The 21763-nt window shown below is 52.8% G+C and overlaps 7 protein-coding genes and 1 non-coding gene across 8 annotated transcripts; 2 read left to right on the top strand and 6 right to left on the bottom strand.

Moving 5' to 3' along the window:
• The first annotated feature begins 2954 nt into the window (after positions 1 to 2954).
• LY79DRAFT_567845 (POT family protein) lies at positions 2955 to 5366 on the top strand. The gene is made up of 4 exons (XM_060558921.1): positions 2955 to 3258; positions 3328 to 3707; positions 3780 to 4445; positions 4538 to 5366. The coding sequence occupies exons 1-4, from the start codon at positions 3227 to 3229 to the stop codon at positions 5245 to 5247; spliced, it is 1788 nt and encodes a 595-aa protein (XP_060409340.1). The 5' UTR covers positions 2955 to 3226; the 3' UTR covers positions 5248 to 5366.
• A 1504-nt stretch (positions 5367 to 6870) lies between these two features.
• LY79DRAFT_583435 (uncharacterized protein) lies at positions 6871 to 7292 on the top strand (the record flags this gene model as incomplete). Its single annotated transcript, XM_060560322.1, has 2 exons — positions 6871 to 6928; positions 6991 to 7292. 2 exons carry the CDS (start codon positions 6871 to 6873, stop codon positions 7290 to 7292), a joined length of 360 nt encoding a protein of 119 aa, XP_060409341.1.
• Positions 7293 to 7565: 273 nt separating this feature from the next.
• Positions 7566 to 7664, bottom strand: LY79DRAFT_t243. The gene has a single exon. It is a non-coding gene; the product is annotated as a tRNA-Leu (tRNA).
• A 1453-nt stretch (positions 7665 to 9117) lies between these two features.
• LY79DRAFT_567848 (coagulation factor 5/8 type domain-containing protein) lies at positions 9118 to 10370 on the bottom strand. Its single transcript, XM_060558922.1, has one exon. The coding sequence runs from the start codon at positions 10174 to 10176 to the stop codon at positions 9262 to 9264; it is 915 nt and encodes a 304-aa protein (XP_060409342.1). The 5' UTR covers positions 10177 to 10370; the 3' UTR covers positions 9118 to 9261.
• A 240-nt stretch (positions 10371 to 10610) lies between these two features.
• Positions 10611 to 11943, bottom strand: LY79DRAFT_567850 (uncharacterized protein). Its single transcript, XM_060558923.1, has one exon. The coding sequence runs from the start codon at positions 11490 to 11492 to the stop codon at positions 10950 to 10952; it is 543 nt and encodes a 180-aa protein (XP_060409343.1). The 5' UTR covers positions 11493 to 11943; the 3' UTR covers positions 10611 to 10949.
• Positions 11944 to 12116: 173 nt separating this feature from the next.
• On the bottom strand, positions 12117 to 13739 carry LY79DRAFT_593739 (uncharacterized protein; the record flags this gene model as incomplete). The annotated part of the gene is made up of 1 exon (XM_060561599.1): positions 12117 to 13739. The coding sequence occupies one exon, from the start codon at positions 13737 to 13739 to the stop codon at positions 12117 to 12119; it is 1623 nt and encodes a 540-aa protein (XP_060409344.1).
• A 2382-nt stretch (positions 13740 to 16121) lies between these two features.
• LY79DRAFT_567857 (uncharacterized protein) lies at positions 16122 to 16995 on the bottom strand (the record flags this gene model as incomplete). The annotated part of the gene is made up of 1 exon (XM_060558924.1): positions 16122 to 16995. A coding segment is annotated over exon 1 (383 nt), but the record flags the coding sequence as incomplete, so codon positions are not given.
• Positions 16996 to 18599: 1604 nt separating this feature from the next.
• Positions 18600 to 19733, bottom strand: LY79DRAFT_673406 (uncharacterized protein; the record flags this gene model as incomplete). The annotated part of the gene is made up of 5 exons (XM_060564169.1): positions 18600 to 18839; positions 18897 to 19168; positions 19222 to 19375; positions 19569 to 19595; positions 19659 to 19733. The coding sequence occupies 5 exons, from the start codon at positions 19731 to 19733 to the stop codon at positions 18600 to 18602; spliced, it is 768 nt and encodes a 255-aa protein (XP_060409346.1).
• Between the last annotated feature and the right edge of the window lie 2030 nt (positions 19734 to 21763).

A 21763-nucleotide genomic window follows, 5' to 3' on the forward strand; every position in this document is an offset into this window, starting at 1 on the left:
CTGAAAAGAGTGATCCAATATATGGGCAAGTCATGAGCATAATAATGAATGAAACAACACGTAATAAGGCATCTGATAAGGCACCTGATAAGGCTCATACCAAATGCCAAGTATGTATGAGGGTATTGTGACATTTTTCACCCGGTCCAACTTCATACTGATGTCTTTTATTAAACACCCTATCGATCTCACATAGCACCAGTGCCAGGAAACCTCCGCAATCTATAGCTTCCCTCATGAGCCACAGTTCGAACGTTGACTTTCAAACATAGTCATCATGCTGCTCCTTGTTCTACTGCGAGATCGGGTTCAACCCACATGTAATGTTGTATTGTCCGACGGCTGGTAATAATATCGTATGGCGTTTCTTGGTCCATGAAGTGGTATTAGTATAGCAAAAAAAGTTGGGTTACGAATGCGCTGGTACATATTCATCTTGAAGTGGTCTTAATAGAAAAAGGGCCACGAAAATACAAAGTATTAGTTGCCGTCTACGATCTACTCTGGAGTTTTGATGAGAATTCTCTAACATAGATTTAGAGTACGCTGCTGTCTTCTGTGTTTTATTGCCTGTACACGCGATAAAACAGGACACATCTTGACCCCTGACTGCGCTCGCGCCATAACTTTCAAATGTTGCATGCTAGTGATTCATATCGTTCTATGTCTGTTCGACACGCAACGGCCATGAACTTCGTCTTCATTTACAGTATCTTCAAGATGATGAAGAATCACAATACTTTTCCCAGGGATAAAATACAATCCATAATCATTTTCTGATAGAATCAGCTGTAATGTCCGGCGCCGCGGATATCGTTATGCCTTGATCTTCAGTTTGATGCATAAGCCAATAATATGTAGTAGGAAGAAGATGATCAAGAAGTCGTTACCAACGAATTGGATACCTCTTGCTCACTATATACTGTAGAAGAGGAATATCGAGAATCAGCTGCTCACTATAGGTTATGAAAATTGCAGGAAGACTAGGATAAAAATGTTTCTTCATTACTTGTTCTTCAATTGTGAAGTTCACTAGGTCATGCAAGCGTGTCCCGTTTTGGGTTCAATCAAGATATAAGAAAATGGATCGAAAGCATACTTGTCAACCCAAAAGCCATCTCTCATTGAGCTGTAAGATAGTATGTTAGAACCAGTCTCGAGCCTCTCTGTGCTAAAAAGCACACAGCTTAGTCTCTCGATGGTTTTCCATGTCGATTTTGATTTTTAAATTCAAACATACATGTAATTAATTTCCAATGATTGTACGAGAGTGCTTACGCATTAGAATATTTCAGAGCTCTCTAGAATATTAGCCTTATTGTCAGTATCATAGTAGATCTGAATAACAGAACTGGACAGGTTTCCTCAACATTCTTGCGTACATTCATTACAATACCTCTGAGTAATAGAAAAGGAAATAGTTGATTCAGGGTAATGTTAATTCAATATAATCAGTGGGATAAACAAAGCATAAGCTGAACTGCATTTGAAAACAATATTATTGTGACGATGGTCACAGGTCTAGTGAAAATAAATCCTTAATCTACGGGCCAGAACTGGATTTGCGTTGCTGCTGAGTGTGAGCCGTCTATATCCTCTTTGATGGACTAAGCTGCCAAATCATTAGTTACGAGCAACAGTGGATATTGTGCTGGCATTATTACTGGCTATTCTCCGCACATATGGTTTCTAGAGCGGAAGTGGGAAGTGCCTGGAGTACTTCTGCCCAGATTGATGGGTCTTTTACAAGACCTGGAGCTTGATAAGCATGTGTGGCCCGGCTGTGGGACTATTCCGTGAGGGGAATTGCGCAGGCAAATATGCCATTGTGGTTTCACCTATAATTTGAGCTGCCCAAGAGGTAGGGTCCTACTACCCTGTTTACTTCCAACAAGATGTCAATGAACGTTCCTCCGCTAGTGAAAACGAGCCTTAAATAATGACTTATAAGGATATGCCTAGATAGTCGGATTCAAATGTGTTGCAAGTATGATACTTTAGCTCCTCATGAGCTTCTAGAATATGATGCGGCCGTTGGTCGTGATGGCAAAGGAGCAACAAATCCGGCCGCTTCTATTACTTCGTCTGGCGCTATCAATGGCACGGATGATCTTATCTGAATGATGACATCTCCAATGTTTTATAGTCTGGTCACAATGCTCGAAGAACCCATCTGACCGCTATTAGTTCGGAATAACCAAAGCTTGTGTCGCAGTGGTCCACTTGACCGGGTGTTCGTATTTGGGTGGGTTTCGGAGTTATGCAATGAAATTGGCACTTGCTCCGCTTCGTGAATCTTTGAGCTTTTCAGACTCAGACGTTAAAATCAGGCTTTCCCTGATGGGTGGAAATTGCTTCTCTTAATGTGGCGATACTGGTGTGAGTCATGTTGAAAGACCATTGTGAGGACGAGGGGCTTTGCGTCACCCTCAATAAGATACAGCTTCGAGCTCAGATGAAAACCGAGAGCGAAAGACCGTAAGAAAAATAACGAGCGACAAGAACCCAGATTTTGTAACGCTGGGGTTGCCGACAGCTCAACAGCAACTATCCATATCATTTTTATGCCAATCATTCCTGAGAAAGGAAGGCTATAACGTGGTTCAGACGATTCCAGCGGAACATGCAAATGATAGTAGCTTAATATTTGGTAGCTACAGAAGTTATCCCTTGTCTGCATGGTGGCAACTGGGGAGAAACGTAGTAGCAATACTATCCCCGGGATTGAAAGCCCGCCTAAACGTTGAGCCTCGGCATAAACCAGCATCAATAACATCAAGCTGAGGTCATAGACCAACCAGAGACTCGGGTTTATGGCCGGTTTATTCCCCCTAACCCTGCTTGGCGCCACCCGTTCGGGCCGTTTGCAAGATCCCCGCTATTTACCCTCTTTATCATCCGACATGCCCGTAATTATCAATCAGAAAGAGGGATTCACTCGGCCGAGTGGAGTACGGCAATCTATTTCGGCGTTCGGCTTCTGGCGTGAAGCTCAGACGAGGAGTTTTATAGTGGAAACATGAACCAATGAACCATGAAGTCAGTGGCGAACACCGAGGGTAAGGGCATATTTCCACGGTCGTGATGCTAGCCAGTGAGTCCCATACTCCCCACTCAGGCAGTCTTTGGGCCTTTTCTTTGGAATTTTCTTCTTCTCCCTTTTACCATACCACTTTCCTGGTTCATTTCTCCTTCGGGCCTGAATCGAGATATTCATTGCGTAAAAATGGCCCAGAACCACGAAGACATGGCCGCTGAGTACGTAGCGATGCGCCTATCACACCAGTTTATGAAAAGTTACATGTCACTGACAGCTCGTACCCGCAGGCTCCACGAGACGTTAGCTGAGCGTCTACCACACAAGGAGACAACTGACCTTGCGGGTGGTTACATCGTGGCAGCCGACGCTGAGAAGAGGCCAGTGTCTCCCATCAACGGAGACTCGGAATCGGGCCCGACTCCTGATGGCGCTGAGCCCAACGAGTATGAGAAGAGCTCACTCCGTCGTATCGGGGAGAACCTTCCCGCCTCAGCCTACCTCATTGCTATCGTCGAGCTCACTGAACGTTTTACCTACTATGGCGCTCAGGGCCTGTTCCAGAACTACATTAATAACGACGCCAATGGAGCCGATGGCCCCAAAGGCCTTGGAATGGGACACCAGGCCGCAACTGGGCTGAATCTGTTCTTCCAATGGTTCTGCTATGGTATGCCGCGTCTCTTTCTAAATGTTTCTATACGCCGCAAGTTTGAGAGGAAGGCTAACGTGTTCGGTTTAGTGACGCCAATCTTGGGTGCCATTATTGCTGATCAATACCTCGGCAAGTACAAGACCATCTTGGTTTTCTGTGCTTTCTACTGGGTTGGTTTGGCGATCCTTTGGACTACGTCTTTGCCAGTGGCCCTTGAGGATGGTGCTGGTAAGGCTGGCTACATTGTCGCCATCATCGTAATTGGTCTCGGTACTGGAGGCATCAAGTCCAACATCGCCCCCTTGATTGCCGATCAGTACCAGCGTCGTGTCATGGCTGTCAAGACGGAATCCAACGGCGAGCGTGTCATCATCGACCCCGCCATCACGTACCAGCGCATCTACATGATTTTCTACTGGTGCATTAACCTGGGATCTCTGTCACTCATGGCCACCCCCTTCATGGAGAAGTACAAGGGCTTCTGGACTGCGTACCTTATGTGTTTCTGCGTCTTCAACATTGGTATCGCGACGCTGGTGCTCCGCCGCAAGAGCTTTGTCAATCGTCCTCCTCAGGGATCCGTTATTACCGATGCGTTCAAGGCGCTTGGTCTGATGATTGCATCCCGCAACATGGATGCCGCTAAGCCCTCATGGCGTGCCGCCAACGGCAAGGAGAAGCCTGTTCCGTGGAACGACCATTTTGTCGATGAGCTTAAGCGTGCTCTCAGGGCCTGCAAGGTCTTTGTATTTTGTGAGTGAATCGGTTTCCATTCCATTCAAAGCATTGGTTCTCCCAGATTTCTGTCACTTGTGACCCTAAAGCTGATGTCCGCGTCAATTAAGATCCTATTTTCTGGGTTTGCTACGGTCAGTTCTCGACAAACTTCGTTACCCAGGCCGGACAGATGGAGGGGCACGGCATGCCGAATGATTTTATGCAGAACTTCGACCCCATCTCGATTTTGATCTTCACTCCGATCCTCGAAAAGGTCGTCTACCCGCTTCTGCGCAAGTTTGGCATCGAGCTCAAGCCCATCATGCGCATCACTATTGGTTTCTGGCTTGCAGCCCTTTGCCTTGCCTATGCAGCCATCGTCCAGCATCTCATCTACAACGCCGGCCCTTGCTTCGGATCTCCCGGAAACTGCCCCGAGGGCATGAGTGGAGGTTCTTCGCTACCCAATCGCGTTCACATCGCCGTCCAGACGCCTGCCTATGTCTTCATTGGATTATCTGAGATTTTTATCTCAGTCACGGGTCTTGAGTACGCATATACCAAGGCCCCTCCCAACATGAAGTCCTTTGTTCAGAGTATCTATCTCTTCACCAATGCCTTTGGTTCGGCCATTTCTGAGGCTTTGGTCTCAGTTGCCGTCGATCCCAAATACTTGTGGTTGTATACCGGTGTGTCCTGCTCCTCGTTCTTGATTGGGTTTGTTTTCTACTTCACTTTCCGCCACTATGACGCCGAGGAGGACAAGATGTACGAGTTAGATCGGGACCAGCCTGTGGTGAATAACGAGGGTGTCAAGCAGGTTGGTAACGAGGACTAAGTCATCGATACTACACTTGTAAAACAGAGAAGTTGGCTATGAGACACATATGTACATTACGAATAATCAAAATGAATAATAACGGGCGTGTATGATCAAGGCGCTACGAATCATGCTTAGTTGTAGTAAGATGCCCCAGCTTAAATGCGTCTCCAGTGACTTGTACAGCTACCCACTGTCAGAAAGAACGAATCAAGACCAGAAGTGCTGCGGTGGGGCGCTGTCCTTGGCGAAGCTGACCGTTTATATCTTGTTAAATGCAGTATATAATTCACCAATTCCAAGTCCATCAACGCTTCTGGTCAGACTACCTAGCTATTGCAGCACGAGATTACCCGTCTTGATGATGCGAGTGAGGCAGAAACTTTTGTCAATCCAGTGACTGACCTAGGACTCTTGGCAATCAAGGCCAAGGTTTGTAGTCTACATGGGTTACTGAAATAAACAGATAGTAGATTCGTCGAAGTAGTGTTTGCATTTACTAAAGTAGTGTTCCATCCATATCGATATCTTATCTAGGTGCAGTCAAAGTCAGCTTACTTGGGAGTACTTTGAAATTGACAAAAAGAAAGAAAAACGAGCCATGGAATTTCTATCAATGACGCTCTATGAAACTTAACTTTACTTCAATCCAAGGGATTTATCCAAAGTCAATGAAATGACAATGGGTGCTGCAATCTTGTGATACGACACTGCAGGCCCCAATGTCCTTCCTCTCAAACGCAACTCCAGTGAAAAACATTTCCTAAACGTTTCCAAGACACCTGGAGGAAAGGAAGAGGCGACGGAGTCTACCATCCGTGACACTATCATACGCGAGGTCGGTCAAAAGACCCAATTGATGGTGCTGGATATCACATCTCTGTTAACTTGAATAGCATATTCCACCGAGAAGTTGGAGCGAACCCCTACTGTACAAGTTAAGATTGTCAAGCGCAATGCACTTCAACTGAGCTACATTGTCGGCGTACATTGGACACACTTCCGGGTGAATAAAGAGGAGCACTCCATGGCATTTTGGCCGTTATAGTCTTTGATCAGATTCTTATTACCTCGGAGATGGGAGGTTTGACCTTGGAAGCCCTAAGTTTAGAAGACGGTCTATTGACTAGGTAAAATACTTTACATCTTGAAAGCCCTGAGACTCTGATGATAGAATTCTCATCATCTATCTGATCTAGAGTTGGCGGGGCTTTTCCGCAGCGATTGGAACAAAAGATAACGTGACAAACCGACCTAATGCGCCGATTTGCCAAAAGTCTTCATGGTATAAACGAGACACAGAGAACTAGTGATGATGTAATCGAAATGGGAGTTCCATACTAATCGTTATGGTCTTTGATATACCTACAGTTTTGACGTCACATCAGCGATGCAATCGTCTTCTAGTATGCCTCACTCATCATGACATCATGACATCAATGGTCCACAGAATTGTGGCTTGCTCAACATCGCCTTATAACAGCTTCGTCCTCTTGTTGGGAGAACACCGATGGCCAGACTGTGTCCCAATTCATTTATTTTTTTCATTTGGTCTTCGACAATTGTAAGTATTGCCAATACACCAAGGCCTCGATAGCCCCAAAGACCCAGCTTAGCCCGACATCCAACTTCACAGACATCATGGCCGACGCAAAGCAAGGGGGTGATTTATTTGACATGGCTAAGAACGGAACCAAAGGTTTGTAAATCAAATATAAGGCAATCTCCGATGATATTCAAGTGACTCACCTCATTGTTTAGTACCCGGTGATGCGGGCAAGCAGAACATCATCAGTTCCGTGCCCAACCCTCACCAAAAGGACCCGTCTACCGCCGGTGGACTGGGCTCGACCACATTGCATGGCGCTGCTGACAACTCCATTCACGATGAGGAGGGCAGACTATCAGGCGTTGGCGAGGGAATCACAGCTACTGGTCACGATATTCCTCAGTCGGTCACGGGAAAGCCGGGTGGTCGAGGTGGAACTCAGGGGTCTGAAGATATCAGAGCAGCTGCAGGGGGGTTTGCCACTAAGTCCAGCCGCTCTAAAGAGGATGTGTAAGAGATAACGAGAGAACGCAGTGTGAATAGAAAAAACAAAAAGTGCGGGAGGGTATTCATTATGTTATACCTACAACTAGTACCTGCTCAGTGTCTTAGTTCATTATTAAACGTGCAAGATGCAAAACTATTTTCTACTACTATATATATCATAGGTCTATCTTTTTCTGTATAACGTTGCTATTAGTTAACTTTACAAAAGAGAATGAGAGGAGATGTAGCCAAACAGGCTGAGGATATTTCAACTTGTCTACTAAACTAAAAAGGCAAAAGTTGAAAGGGACGAGACTCGAACTCGCGCGGGTTGCCCCACCAGGAAACAGATGTTAAGCTGACCTTAACCTGGCGCCATAACCAACTCGGCCACCCTTCCGTATGGTGTATGAAAACACCAACTCTCTAATTGTGAGTATGGACCATAGGGGTTAGGGCTTCGCAGATCGATATTACAAGATTTTGGGTCCTTCGGAGAGTGAACAGCAAACATAAATTCAACGTACTGGTTAGTTACTAGGTACCAAGCACCACAGAGCGGGTTCACTGGCCTTGAACTAATATTGCGTAATATATACAATCTTTATTAATGACTGCCTTCTAGCATTCTTGTTGTGGGAAAAGTCATTATGGAAGTTAGTGTATTGGTGTCAGCGACTGGCCGATCGGACGGAATTCAACCAGCAAGCTGTTGCTGATATGTCTTTTTCTTTGTCAACCCTCAGAGACCGTCTGCCAGTCTTTCGCCTCAACATACTTCTCCAGTTGTCGTTACATGCGGCGTGGGTGGGAGCATGTGTGCTCTGGAACGTGAGAGGCCCGGGGAGAGGGTCTGATATGACCTGCCCACTGATATCTCGCGAAACGCGGGAGTCAAAGAATCCGCTACTCTTCCCTGTCGGGATACGAAATGTTCACCTTAGTTGATGTTTCTGCCACATGTGGCTGTGGTAGCAGACGCGACTCTCTTGCCGCACCTGCTATTTGAGGTGCAGAAAGCTACAGCGGCCGATGTTTCTTAGGCGTTTAGACCTGTTTCTTCGGAAGAATATTTATGATGAAATGCCTGACGGCTACCATCTCGCCCGGTAAGAGCGGCTCTCGAGAGCTTGGCTGAAGTGAAGAATTCGCATGGGTTCATTTGAAGGATGCGCCGGTCTTCCGGCGTTTCTCTTTCTACCAAGGCGTAGATCTTCAAGAACTTTTGTATCCACAACAAGCAAAGATTCGGCCTGGCAAATATTCCAGGCGAAAATGAAGAAGCGAAGGCTACAGGCGGTCGAAGGAATCCCCATTGCCACATTGCCAGGCAATGGCATCGTTCCGTCAAACACGGACCCACGTTAACTAGCTAATCGGTAGAAGAGGCCTTCCAAACTAGTTGCAGTTCAAACCGGTAGACTCGGTCACGCAAATGGAGGCAACGCCTATGCGTCACTGGTAGGACAACCGTAAGCAAAGTCTTACCAAGCGAAGCCAAGAGCTCATGCTAGGAGATTGTTCCTCCTTGCCACCTCGCCGCATATCTTGATGAACTATAGTGAATATCCAACACTGCATGAAGTACGCCTTCTGTCGTGTTTTAGTTGGGAACTTGGAGTTAGCTAGCTGGTTGGGCATGAACTGCAAAGGCTAGCTCGACACAATAAGCGGTAGCTATTTACATTTACAGGCCTATGCGAGAGATGGCGAGACTTCAGGACCCTTACCGACAAGGATTTCGATTGGGGCCGGGACAGGCGGCATAAACCCATCTATACCTCAGCATTAGTTCACTCGGAAGATGTTGCAGTGTCTGGTTGTTACGGTGCGATCCGATCGGGTTCTCATTCTCCAGAAGTCTTTCTTGCATATTTTGCTACAAAATACCCCGGCTTACCGCGACTAAGAAAAGAAAAGAAAAGGGGGAAAAAAAGACATCCATTAGAGATCTTTCCGGTGAGCCCGGTGATCTCGTTGGCCCGTTGGCTGATATCTCATTGGAAAACACTCGCGAGTGCGGCGGCATAGTCCGCGTAGGACGAGCCCATCTTCTCGATGTCGTAGTCGTTCCAGTACCCACCCCCGGCCACGGCGTACTGCGAGGACCAGCTGCGGAACCTTTGCTGGGCCTGCGCCGCCGTGACGCCCTGCGACGGCTTCGCGTCGTTGATCACCCACAGAAGGGGGATGGCTTTGGTCCCGAGGGCGGTCTGCCACGACCCCGGGTCGTTGCCGGCGCCGCCGTCGTAGACCTGCAGGTACACGCGGTCGAACAGGCCCGGGGCCGCGGCGTCGATTTCGCGCTTGATGGTGGTCCAGAAGGCGCTGTTGGTGTACGGCGCGATGGAATACCGGTAGCCGATGGCGCCCAGCAGCTGGGCGAACTCGACCGTGCTCGACACGTCGTAGACGCCTTCGTCGTCGTTGTTGAAGGCGTCGAGGTGCCACTCCGTCTTGAGGGTCTCAAAGTTCTTGTACAATACGGTGTCCGGGCCCGGCCCGTCAGCGTTGATCAGGTCGCGGATGTTCTGGAACGTCGTGTCGTGCGAGACCAGCGAGACCTCCACCCTGTCGATGTTGGTCGTGCCCGTCTTGAAAGATCTGATTTTGTCCGCCAGCGCCGCCCCGCCGACGTACGCGCCGTTTGTCACGACAGGGGCGTCGACTGCCTCCCCGGCGTCCCCGGTCGAGTAGTAAACCAGGTCGCCGTTGTCCAGGACGCCGATCCGGAAGATGACTAGACTATCGAAGCCGGCCGTCTTGAGAGCCGTCGTGTTTGACTGCAGCACATCCTTGAAGAGGAAGATGGACTTTACGCCGGTGTCGGCTGCCGCGTAGATGAGGAGAGATCCATGCAGCAGCAAAGCCACCAATACGGCAAGGCGGTTGAGGGTCGTCCAGTACATCATTGAGGTATTGACGGTGTGTCACAGAAGCAGACTATCATGATATACCACATATTCGCACAAGGCATAAGCTCGTCCCTTTTAAAGAGGTGTCATCCACACATTGTCGCATATGACAAGACTGTTGTTCATCAACAAACCTCCCCCGTGTGCTATCCTGTCCAAGTCAAGACCCTGACGTAACGTAACAGCTGCATTGGGACCCTGGCTAGGTGGGAAGCCTCTCATCCCCTCCTGATCTTGCCATGTGTGCGTGAGGCAATGCAACCGGCTATAGGCGCCGATAGACCAATATCGGAGAACCGCTCTAAAGAGGCGTGATAAGTCGTCTTGGCTTCCCCGCTCGTCACATCACACCTTCCTAGTCTAGCTCCCAAAATCCTCAATCTAGTGTTAACCTCCCCCCCGCCCCCCCCCTCTCTCCTCAACTCCCCTCTCAAGATTGGTGCGCAATTGCTTCTTTCGACGCTTCAAATTTGGCTTTATGTTTTACATTGTGACAACGAGACGCCTTACTCAGTGAGCTGCCCCCAGAACCGAGGGCCTTTCTTGCGTCCTGCCGTTTGTAGGCTCCAAAGGGCATACGGAGACTCTTCTATCGCAACTCATGGGAACACGACGTCGGCCGCCAGAGTACTAGAACATCATACAATAGAAGAATCAACAGCCCTTCTTCCTGTCATAAACTCGAAACGCACACTTCTCCTATACAGTGCGGTCCTTTCCCCGACGACGCGCAACTTGCTGTGGAGAGAGCCCGACAGAGGGACGGCCGGCTATGCCAAGGACGTGTTCAGCATGTTCAGAGTGACTCGGCGTTGCTCCGGTTGGCATCTCGTGTCAAGGGCAGTCGGTAATCTCAGAGCTAGGAAAACTCCGTGAGTTGATCGAGACCAGTCGCAGATGATATTAGATCCCACATGGAAACTTCGTCTTGTTAGTCGGAGATGAGCCGTCGGATTCGGGCCAAGCATGGTAACTGAACGGTCCAGGAAATCGACATGCAACTCCTCGTGAGCAAGCACTTCTCGCAGCCAAGACTTGAACGAAAAAAGAACGAAAGAAAAGCAATACCAGTCTTGATTCTGGTTTCTTCCCAAGACTCTTACCCGCAATTTCATCCCACGACCCCCCCTCTCCTCAACAACAAGGATGGGTAACGCAGGAGCCTCCCCCTCGCCAACAAGACGGTCCTCTCGACTATGAACGGCCGCGCCCCCGTACTTGTCCTCCATTTGCCGACTCAGCGTCGTCATCAGCTCGGCCTCCAAGTCCTCCCTATATGCTCGTGCCCAGAAACGCACCATGACGATGTGCATGAAGGCCGGAACACGGTGAACCACTCGTCGACGTTGCGTAACAGCACCCGCTTTGTTACGGCCTCGGCCTCGACCGTCGACGAAGCCGGCGGCCGTGATTATGGACCGGGAGAAGGTCGGCGACTCCCACCTGCGCTCGGGCTCCAGAGGGACGTCAACTCGATGGACGACTGCGGCGACGAGACGGGCGGCTGGCCATGTAGGGCGAGGCTCGCGACGGCGTCACGGGTGTCGGGGATTCAGCCCTCCAGCATCATCCGGCACCGTCGGGCCGAAGAGGACCATCAGAAAGGCAATGGGATAGTAGTGGCAGGTCGGATCGGAAGACTGGCCGGGAAGCAACCCGTCCCCCACAAATTGGGTAACTCACTTGCATTTGCTCTCGAATCTATTTTGCTATACGAGAGTCATGCGGGTCTCCCAGATACGGAAACCCGCTGCAGCATGAGCATCAACTCATAACCATTGCATTACTTCATGTCGTATCCCAATATGTGTGTAAACGTACAAACGCCTGTTTAACATGGCCCGTCCATCGGCCCTTCCGGGGCATAACGAGTGTGGCTCGTCGGCCATTTCTATGCCAAGTCCAGCCCTCCCTCTATTGTCACTTTCGTCTTGCACTTATTTACCCTGTGACGCCCTTAGCGCGTCTACCTCTCTCTGCAACGCGTCAAGGTCCGCGAGAATATCTGCCGCCATTCCACCATGTGCTGTGCCGTAGTCCTGTACGCTTTCCTCGACACCGATCTCCTCTGGGACGTTGCTGACCATGGCCTTGGTACTGTCGATGCTCGTCCTCCTCACTCCGTACCCATCCATGCTTCCGCGGCTGCTGCCTCTCTGTCGCGGCGGCGGCGGCGGCGGGGGAGCGGCGTTCTCTTTGCCAATGCTCATCTTTCTGCTGGGGGCTTCAATGCTTCTCACGCTCGGAGGTCGACGTATGGATGTGTGACGCGCCGGTGGCGGTGGAGGGGGCGAGATCTTGGGAGGGGTGTTCCCCGCAGCGTGTGAAAGAGCCTCAACGTCGGGCGGAACCGGGCTGGCGCCGTTGAAAGATGCATTCGAAGGTGACGCCAGCTGGGACGACTGCCGGTGCGATGCATGCGGACGCCTTGGAGGCGGTGGGGCCGGGGCGTTAACGCTCCGGAAGCTCTCGGAACGTGATCGTTGAGACTCCATGGACGAGCGAGGCGGGGTATCGGCCTCGTAGTTCGCCGTGCTCGGGGCAGTTGCGCCGGCAGAGGGGGTCAGCGATTGGCTACGTGCATGACCTCGGCGTGGTGGAGGGGCGGGCGTCGGTTTTTTGGCAGTCGCCGGAAGGGTCGTCGGAGTGGGCGTGGTGTTGGGAGTGGGGGAGTCCAGCTCCGGAACCTTGCCAGCGGCCTCTCGGGCAAAGACATCTTCCGCGTCATCCAGGCCATAACCGCTAGGTGCCGGCGGGAGGGGCTTGTTCATGTCAGATGGCGATACGGGTGACGCCGTCTCGGAAGAGACGAGCGGGCGTTCTGGCGTTTGAACGCTGATCTTCCTGCCGTGCCTCGAGCTCGGGGGAGGGGGCTTTCTCTTGGCGGCCGTGGGTGATGACAGCAGAGAGAGCTGGTCCTCTCCACGGCGGTCCGCGATGTCCAGTGATGTCCGAGGCGTATCCAGCTCGGGGGCAGCATAAGACACATCGGTCGGGAAACCGGCAGTCGAGCTTTGGTGCGGTTGCGACTTTTGCGGGGGCGGCGTTCCGGCACCAGCCTGACCGGTGAGCAGCAGCATCTTGAATGAGTTGACATCCATAGCCTTCCCGGCTGCGGCGGGCGAAGGCTTCTCTGCCGTCAGGACCTCCAATTCCTGCAGCGTTCTGCCAAAGGGGTTCTCGGGGGTGCCGTTCGCATTGGCAATACGAAGGGGGGCAGCCTCGGGTAGGCCGCCGGGGAGCTCGGGGAACCTCTTTGAAAAGTGGTCGTCGTCGTCGTCATCGTGTGAATCGTCGTCGCTGCTGTCCTGACGGCCAAAGCCTCGACTGTGAACGGACTCGGGAGAGGAAGGGGACGAGGGCGGCGGCGACAGCACCCTGACCTTCTTGACGACCTTCTGCTTCACTGGTCGCAGCTCGGGGGGCGGCGGGGCGTTGTGGCGAGAAATGCCTGATGTGATGGAATCGAGGAAGGCCGAGGTCGTCACGGGGTGAGACATGGCGGGTGACAGGGAGGCGGAAGCCGAGTTCTTGCGAAAGGGGTTGTGTCCGGACGCCATGATTAAGGCTGAGAATGGCTCAGGATCGAGTTGGAGAGAGGTATTCTATGTGTGGGTTATCTCGTAGTATAGGGCTGTCGAAGAAGCAAGAGTCAGGCAGCCGCCATGGCCATGTCCAGTCAAGGGAAGACGTGGAGGGGTGTCGTAATCGCCGGATGACGCTATCGACGCAAGGCTCGACGACAGCGACGACGATAATGCTTCGAGGGTCGAGGTCGTTGGAATTGCCAGAGGATCGAATGGCGGGAGCAAGGCTGGGTAGCGGGTTATGTTTGATCGGTGGGTTGGTAAATCGGGGAGGGTTGGGATTGACGAGTATTGGTTATTTGGGGAGGGAGCACGGGTACTGCGGGAGTATGTTAGTCTCGTCGGCCGGAACAATCGGTTGGGGAGGGGGGCCGCACACGAGTCGCAAGGGACGCGATGCTAGAGGGATTTTGGGGTCGGGATGACGGGTAGCCCAATAGGGAAAATGGGGGCCATGTTGCTTGCTTACCACGGGTGTTTTGAGCAATGGGCGAGAGCGCAAGGGCAGCGAGGTGCCCAGTTCTTGAAGAGTTTGGGGGGACCAGCTGGGGGAGTGGTTCTGTGCGTCTGTCTACGAATAGAAGATGGTCCGTATGGCGGGTGATGGTATGGCGTTCGTATGGTAGCGATAAGAAGCAGTTGACGGTAATGGAAGAATTGAAGGGTGGAAAAAAGAGGCAGCAGTCAAGTAAATGTGGATGCGGATGCGGATGCGGCGGTGGTGGTGGTGGTGGTGGTGGTGGTAGCAGTGGTTTGTTGGCGTGCGTAGGGGCAGTGCTGGCGGCGGATGGATGGTTTGGGAGGGATTGAATGCGAGTTGCGTTGTGGTGGTCGCAAAGATGAAGATGACGAGAGGAGATTGGACAGAAGCAAGACGTCAGTCAGGACCGGACGAGGTCGACGGACCAGGGGTGGTAGGAGGGGGAGGGGGAAGGACGACGGTCAGTGCGTTGCGACGCGATGCGATGCGATGCAATGCGATGTGTAGTGTACTTTGCTAAGATATTCCGTATGTATGATACGGATACGGTAAGGGAAAGGCAGCAGGGGAAGTAGGAGCTATGTGCTCCCGCTTATCGCATGCCCAGCGAGCGAGGAGGACATCCGTACGCAGTGTACCTACCGTATCCGTACCTAGGTAGGTATATACAGTATTCGCACACTGGATAGTTAGGGATTTTGGTCGTCTTTGGTGATTGACGACGGCACTTTTGATGGGGAAGGACCCCCAATGGAACCCTGACGCTGGCGGGGGGGATGATGTAAGAAAGAGGGGCCCTCCTTCTGTTCTGTGCTGTGCTGTGCTACTCTGCTACTGCTAGCTACCTGCTGCTGCCTCAGTCAACGTCCAAGTGTGCATGCAAGTCCAAGTCCAAGTGCTGCCTGACATTTTGCCTCGTTGCAGTTTCCGCCCTCGGATTCCCTGTTCCAGATGCGGTTTTGCAGTTCCAGACATAAACGAGACGCTTGCTTGCCGACACAAACACATGCGTATCTATATTACACGCATACTCACCTAGGTACCCAGGTGCCCATTTAGATAGGTAGTAATTACATGAATACATACATAGATACAAGCAGCAGGCAGGAACGAAGGACTGATGAAGAGAGAGAGAGAAGGTGAAGAAAGCACATGACTTGGCAAATGAAAGCGTACTCGCTCGTACCTTGATTGATACCTACCTACCTACCTATCTACCTACCTAGGTAGGTATGTAACTGCTCAAGCATGAGGAAAAGGAAGCAGCACTAGCACCAGCACCAACAGAACCGGGGAAGGAGGACCTCGTGCGAGGTAGGTGCCCCATACTTGCCTCTCTTCGACAGGCGCGCGCACCGGCGCTCCCCTTCCTCCCTCATCCTGCTCACCCCACATCTGCATACCCCCGAAACCAACGGGAAGGCGCGCACAGCCCTGTACTAGATACCTACCCACAGTAGTTAGGTAGGTACGATGTATCCGTAGGTAGCCAGCCATATGGGAAGGAAGCTCTCCCTCCTCCTCTCTGCCTCTAACCTCAATCCACCAAGGCCGCGTTATTCCTCGGAAGCAAGCTGACCCGTTCCTCTCAGCCATCTTTCTCTCCATCTTCGTCTCGCCTCACTTTGCTCTTCGCAAACCCGCTCGTCCAGCACCACGCCAACGTTCAGGGCCCCCTTCCCTCTCCACTCCATCTCTGATCCAACGCCCACCGAGTGTACGGTTGCCCCCTGCACCTGTCGCCCAAGCCGTTCCGGATTAACAGCAAGGATCCCGGGATATAGGGATATGCAGCTGCTCCCGAGGCCTTCAAAAACCGCGCAAGAGAAGATGGATGCGTAGAGAGGCATATCTACTGTATAACCATGAGGTTTGCCACTTTCGGCATCCACCACCGTCTCCTTCTGCACACACACACACACACACTCTCTCTCTCTCTCTCTTCCTCCCCCTCACCTCCTCCTCCTCCTCCTCCTCCTCCCTCCTCCGAGGTCAAGTGTATCTCTATCACGTGCAGCCAAAGTAGTGTACCCGGTACAAGACCATCGCGGCGGTCGGCAGACAAGAAAGAAACGGGCCATGTCTTCCTTCTTCACCCCCCTCCCCCCCCCCCAGAGCGATCAAGGTTTGTTTCAGGAACACCAATGGGAAGGAAGCTCGGGGCTAGCCATCCGCGTCACTCCTTGCACCCCGTCAGGACCTGCGATGGGGGAAGTGCGACTGTGCGCCGACCGGCGGGCGATGCTGTTACTTAGTGTGTAACCGACAGACGATGGCTGGGAATAAGAGCCGCGGGTGGGTGTTTGCGGCTGCCGCACGCTTCTGAAAGCTGCGAGCTTTAACGTATGACGCCGTTACACCGGCCCGTGACCTTCCATCTCTCGAGCGTTTCCCCCCCCCCGCACCGCCACGGCCTCCCAAGTCTAGAACTGAACCGCGACGAGTAGCTAAGAGGCAGACCGTTGGCGACTGGAGGTTCGGGGTGGAAGTCGCCGCGTTTAATACGAGTCCCTTGCCTGCCCTGCCTCCGTCGTCAGGTCTTTCTGATAGACATGCTTCAGCGGTCCGTTGGAAAGAGGAGAAAGCCCGGCGCGACGGCATAGGCAGGCATCGATGGCCAAGCCCCGTCCCTCGGCCCGGCTCCATTCGCAAACACGCACGACACACACCTAGGTAGCTAGCCAAAGCCAACATCGCGAGGAACGCCTCGTGAGGCCTCATCCAGATGACCACCAGCACGGGGGGGGGGGGGAGGACTAAGCAGCAGGATTGTTATCGCGGGCGTGGTGCGGCGATGGCGGCCGCCCCCCCTCGTCGCAGTACGTGCCAAACCTTGTGTCGTCGTCCATCCAAAGCAGCAGCAACAGCAGCTCCCCGACGTTCTGGCCTAACTGCGATGGGGCGATGGGCGATGATACGCTCGTCCAATAAGTAGCGTGACCTCGGGCCGCCGGGGTGTCGTGCAAAGGGGAAGAGGAAGAAGACCTCTCACAGTAGAGACGCGGCAACACAACAAAAAAGACCGTCTACGTAAAGTCCATAGTGTAACAACTCGGGATTATGCGTACCATGCTTTTCTCCAGCACACACCACATACATACATACATACACACAATGTTGGGTAATGAAGAACATGCAGAGGAAGACAGCCCGCCGCCCGGGGGACACGTGACTCCTCTAATCTCCAGCGCGGGCGTTCAGGACAGCTCAGGCGCCTCTTGTCTCCGCCCCCATTTAGACTCACTACCCACCTATCTATCTATCTGTATCTATCTTTTCAACAGCGCTGGGGAACAAGACCCCCGACACCGACCGACCGACTGACCGCCTACCGCAACACCCCCCCGGGAGGAAGGACAATCGAACAAAAAAAAAGGGAAAGAATACAAACGTAAACAAAAAGAAGTGCGAACCGCGTCTCGACTCCACCTCCCGAAAACTGGTCCCTCAACTTCTCTCCTCCCCCCTCTGGGTGTGTCGGTCGCAAGTAGACCGACCCGTGGCCTCAACTCTTCACTCTCTCTCTCTCTCTCTCTCTCTCTCTCTCTCTCTCGCTCTCTCACTCACTCTCCCTTTTGCCTTGGGAATTTCTCGTGTGTGTGTGCGTGGTGCTTCATTTCCTGGCCGGCGCTTGGTCCGTGACCCCAGGCCTCCATCAAACGAGATGTCGTCCTGCGTCATCATTTCCCCTTCTCCGGACTGATGCTTGTAATCAAGAGCGCGACTTCACGACCTGTGCCTCCCCCTGATCAAATGTCTCTGAACGCGACCTTTCATACTTGCTTCAGGCCTCATTCTGATAACCAAGGCATCACTCCATGCGCATAGAAAAATCTCGTATGAACAGTGAAAAGGCTCCCATCGTTGGTATATCGCGCGAGCTATAGTTACAGTAGTCGGAAGAGTCTCCGTCAACGCAGACCAAACGCCGCCACCATATCTTGTGGCGGGACCAAGAATGCGTACACAGACACGGCGTCCGTAGACGTCGCTAAATCTCCAGAGACAAAAATAAAAGCCCAGCATCAACTCGACCTGACCGCGTCCCTTTCTCGCAGCCCCCAAACCCCCCCAGGGACTTACACACACGCGCGCGCGCGCACACACACATACACGGCAATAGCAACAAGTAACAAAATACAAGACAGAAACGCGTCGCGTTTTCCCTCCCCGGTCGGTTTCCCACCAACCGTCCCGGCCCTTTGCCCTTTCCCAGTAAACAAAATCGAGACCCCCCGTGAACGCCGTTGGAGAAGATTCATGACACCAAACGTTTGCTGTGTGAAAGCCGAGCAAATTCGACGTTGCCTCATCGTAACGGTTGCTTGGATGGATGGATGGATGGATGCCGTTTATTCAGCGGCGGCGGGAGCGTCGGCCTTGGCCTCCTTCTTGTCGGCGGCCTTCTTGGGCGCCGCCTTCTTCGGCGCGGGGGCCTTCGCCGGAGCGGTCTTCTTGGGAGCGGCGGCCTTCTTCTCCTTAGGCTCCTTGGTCTCCTTCTTGGCGGCGGGCGCCTTCTTCTCCGTCTTGGTGACGCGACCGGTCTTGGTCTTGCTGAGGACAGCAGGCTTCTCCTCCTTGGAGGGCTTCTCCTGTTGCGCGTGTTAGTCAACGAAGCAGGACTGAACACGTCCGGAGTCAAAACATACGGCGGCAGCCTTCTTGGCAGCAGGCTTCTTCTCCTTCTTGTCGGCGGCGGCCTTCTTGGGGGCAGCGGCCTTCTTGGGAGCGGCAGCCTTCTTCTCCTTGGACTCCTTGGTCTCCTTCTTGGCAGCGGCAGCCTTCTTGGGGGCGGCGGCCTTCTTCTCCTTGGGCTCCTTCGCCTCCTTCTTGGCGGGGGCCTTCTTCTCGACAGGCTTCTTCTCCTTCTTCTCAGCAGGCTTAGGGGCCTTCTTAGCCAGCTTGGTGCCACCAGAGGGGCCTACAGCATTGTCAGAGGCATGAATGAGAGGACCAGACGGGGATGTGGCTTACCCTTGGGCTGCTCGAAGACACCCTTGTCAACACCAGTGCGGAGGGCCTTGTTGAACAAGGAGTCGAACATGTTGTCGGTGACGGTGTTGATCTGGTTGTTGGCCTTGACGTACTTCTTCAGGGACTGGCGGGAAGATCCATTGCGGTCCTTGAGCTGTGAAGGGAGACGCGTCAGTAAGAGAGCCGTCGAGGGCAATAGGCGATAGAGGGCAATGTGCGCGATCGAGGGTGCCGACGGGTGCAGAAGCGGTAGGCGGTGCGCACTAAGACGTCGCCGGGCAGGTGACCCGTGGGGCCCTCGAGTCGCGCCACTCTTTGCGCCAGACAGAGAAGCGGCAAAAACATACAGCGACAATGGCGTCAGTAATCATGTCCTGCAGGTCGTTAGTAAAAAGAACACGGCATGCAAAAAAACCCAGGGCCTCGGGGGTACAAACCTGGTAGCTGGCGTGTGTGGACTTGGTCTTGGTAGCAGGAGCGGCGGCAGCGCCCTCAGTCTTCTTGGGAGGCATTGTGTTGTTTTGGGTTGGGTGGGACGGGGTTATGTGTTGGAAAGTTGTGCACTTAAGCGGATACAATCGAAAGCGCGATTGAGGTCGATGGAGAGACGAGTTGAATAAATAGATTGGCGACGCGTTGTTGGTTGTTGAGAGAGACGAGAGAAGAAGGGATCCGGAACGAGAAGGGGGTGGGAGCGGGTGCGTGTAGGGGACGGGGCATGTTTTTATAAATGAGCGGGGGCCGTTGGGCGTGGTGCGCAATCAGTAACTTTCTGGCCCTTGGTCCCGGGGGGTTGTTGTGTCTGCCGCCTTTTTCTTTTTTTCCCTCTTTTTTTTGACACTCGGGTGCTGCTGTCCAGGTGCCGGTGCCATTTGGGGGGGGGGGGGATGGGGGAGGGAGGTGATGGGCGCTGCACAGTGAGTGAACCACGAGGACGGGCGCGCCGCCTCTGGGGTCCTCTCCCCTCCCCCTCTCCACTCCTTCCTCTCCGACCTACCTAGCTTCCTTCCACCTTACTGCCTACTACCTCCTTCCCGCTCCCAACACACACGCGTCGCACCTTCCTTTCCCCCCCCATCTCTCTCTTTCCCCATTTTCCCAATCTTTCCCACACCAGTCGGAGCATGACCATGATGGTCCAGAAGGGTTTTAGATGTCTTTTTTGTGCCGATTCCCGTTGGGTCTAGCAAGATCTCGTCATGCCGGGTAGCTAAGGTGGCCGACCTACCTTAGTTACCTAGTTAGGTAGATAAAAACTAAGATGGCAGACGCAGGCAGATGCAACAGGTGCATGGCAAGCCAGGAGGGAGTAGACGGGACAAGCAGTCAGGGCAAGACTGACTGGCGGCAGGCAGAGCCCCAGCTTCCGTGCTTCCGCTGGCTCGACGTCCCCCCCCCCCTCCTTCTCACTACCTACCTACCTTACCTACCTACCTAAACTTCTCGACTCGACCTGGCCCCAACTGACCTACCTCATCTCCCCTTCGTTCTCGCTTTGCCCTCCCCTTCACACACACATCATGTTGACTTGCTCTGCCTCCTCTCGGCATTCACATCTTATTTGTCCATTCTTCACTTGCCTTAACCTACATTGTTGACTAGCGCTGGAGCCGATGAGACGAACAAACGTGCGTCTCTATTTTAGACGTCTAGTCTGCGCGGTTGTCTCCCAAGAAACCAGCCATCAATCGCGCTCAGTGCCAGATCCAGCACGGCCGCCGTTTTCCTGTTGGACGACCGCCCTCGCTGGTTGGCCGAGTCCCTTTTATGATGCCCATTCATATCCCCCCTGATTGTCTCCGAGTGTCTTCCGTACATTTATCTAGATTTAGAGGGCACGCGAATGTGATTGCCTGCCTACCTATAGCTGTCTGTCGTTCGCGGTCGACAACTCATCAGTCATGTGGCAACCAAATCGTACCCCCCCGATCATCTCAGGAAGCCAGTCGCCAGCAAACAGCAGATCCCCCTCACAGAACAGCTGAGCTTCCCCGTTAGACTAGACTCTTTTTTCTCTCTCTCTCCATCTCATCACATCCACACCCTCTCTCCCCTCCGGCAGCCGCTCTCCCGCCCGCGCCCCGAGCAATAGCAATGGCCATCTATGCATGAAGCTGCTGAAGCTTCCGTCGTCTCTGGAGTCGGTCTGCTGTCACACCCTGGACTACCGGGGCCGGTCCCCTTATCGCCCCCTGCAAGCGGTTCGAACACCTCACCTGGTGTCCCACGCTGTAACCTTGACCAGACTCCAGAGCTTCCCCCCACCGCGGACCAGTCATCTTGCCTTGGCCGTGCTGGGGTATGTTGTTCTGGTGCCCTACTCTTACTCTGTGTCGCCGTTGCGGGCTTTCCACTGGCTGTGCTACCTCAGTAGTTTTACCTACCGTAGTAGGTACTCTGTAGTTCATGGGAACGGGTGAGATGACCCCAGAAAGCCCACTATTGTCTTTTCTGGGACTCCTGGCAAGTGCTCTGCTGCACGAATAGTACCCAGAGTACGGAGTACAGAGTAGATAGATTACTTCGTACACTGTTGGCGGTC

The sequence above is a fragment of the Colletotrichum navitas genome (assembly GCF_030913465.1).
Source record: "Colletotrichum navitas strain CBS 125086 chromosome Unknown LY79scaffold_86, whole genome shotgun sequence".
Taxonomy (NCBI): Eukaryota; Fungi; Ascomycota; class Sordariomycetes; order Glomerellales; family Glomerellaceae; genus Colletotrichum; species Colletotrichum navitas.

Bases quoted from the DNA above. Each gene is read 5' to 3' on its own strand.
- LY79DRAFT_567845 (XM_060558921.1), top strand. From the start codon at position 3,227: ATGGCCCAGAACCACGAAGACATGGCCGCTGA. The intron at 3,708-3,779 runs GTATGCCGCGTC...TGTTCGGTTTAG, and splicing joins CTTCCAATGGTTCTGCTATG to TGACGCCAATCTTGGGTGCC. The intron at 4,446-4,537 runs GTGAGTGAATCG...GCGTCAATTAAG, and splicing joins CTGCAAGGTCTTTGTATTTT to ATCCTATTTTCTGGGTTTGC.
- LY79DRAFT_567848 (XM_060558922.1), bottom strand. From the start codon at position 10,176: ATGATGTACTGGACGACCCTCAACCGCCTTGCCGTATTGGTGGCTTTG.
- LY79DRAFT_567850 (XM_060558923.1), bottom strand. From the start codon at position 11,492: ATGCACATCGTCATGGTGCGTTTCTGGGCACGAGCATATAGGGAGGAC.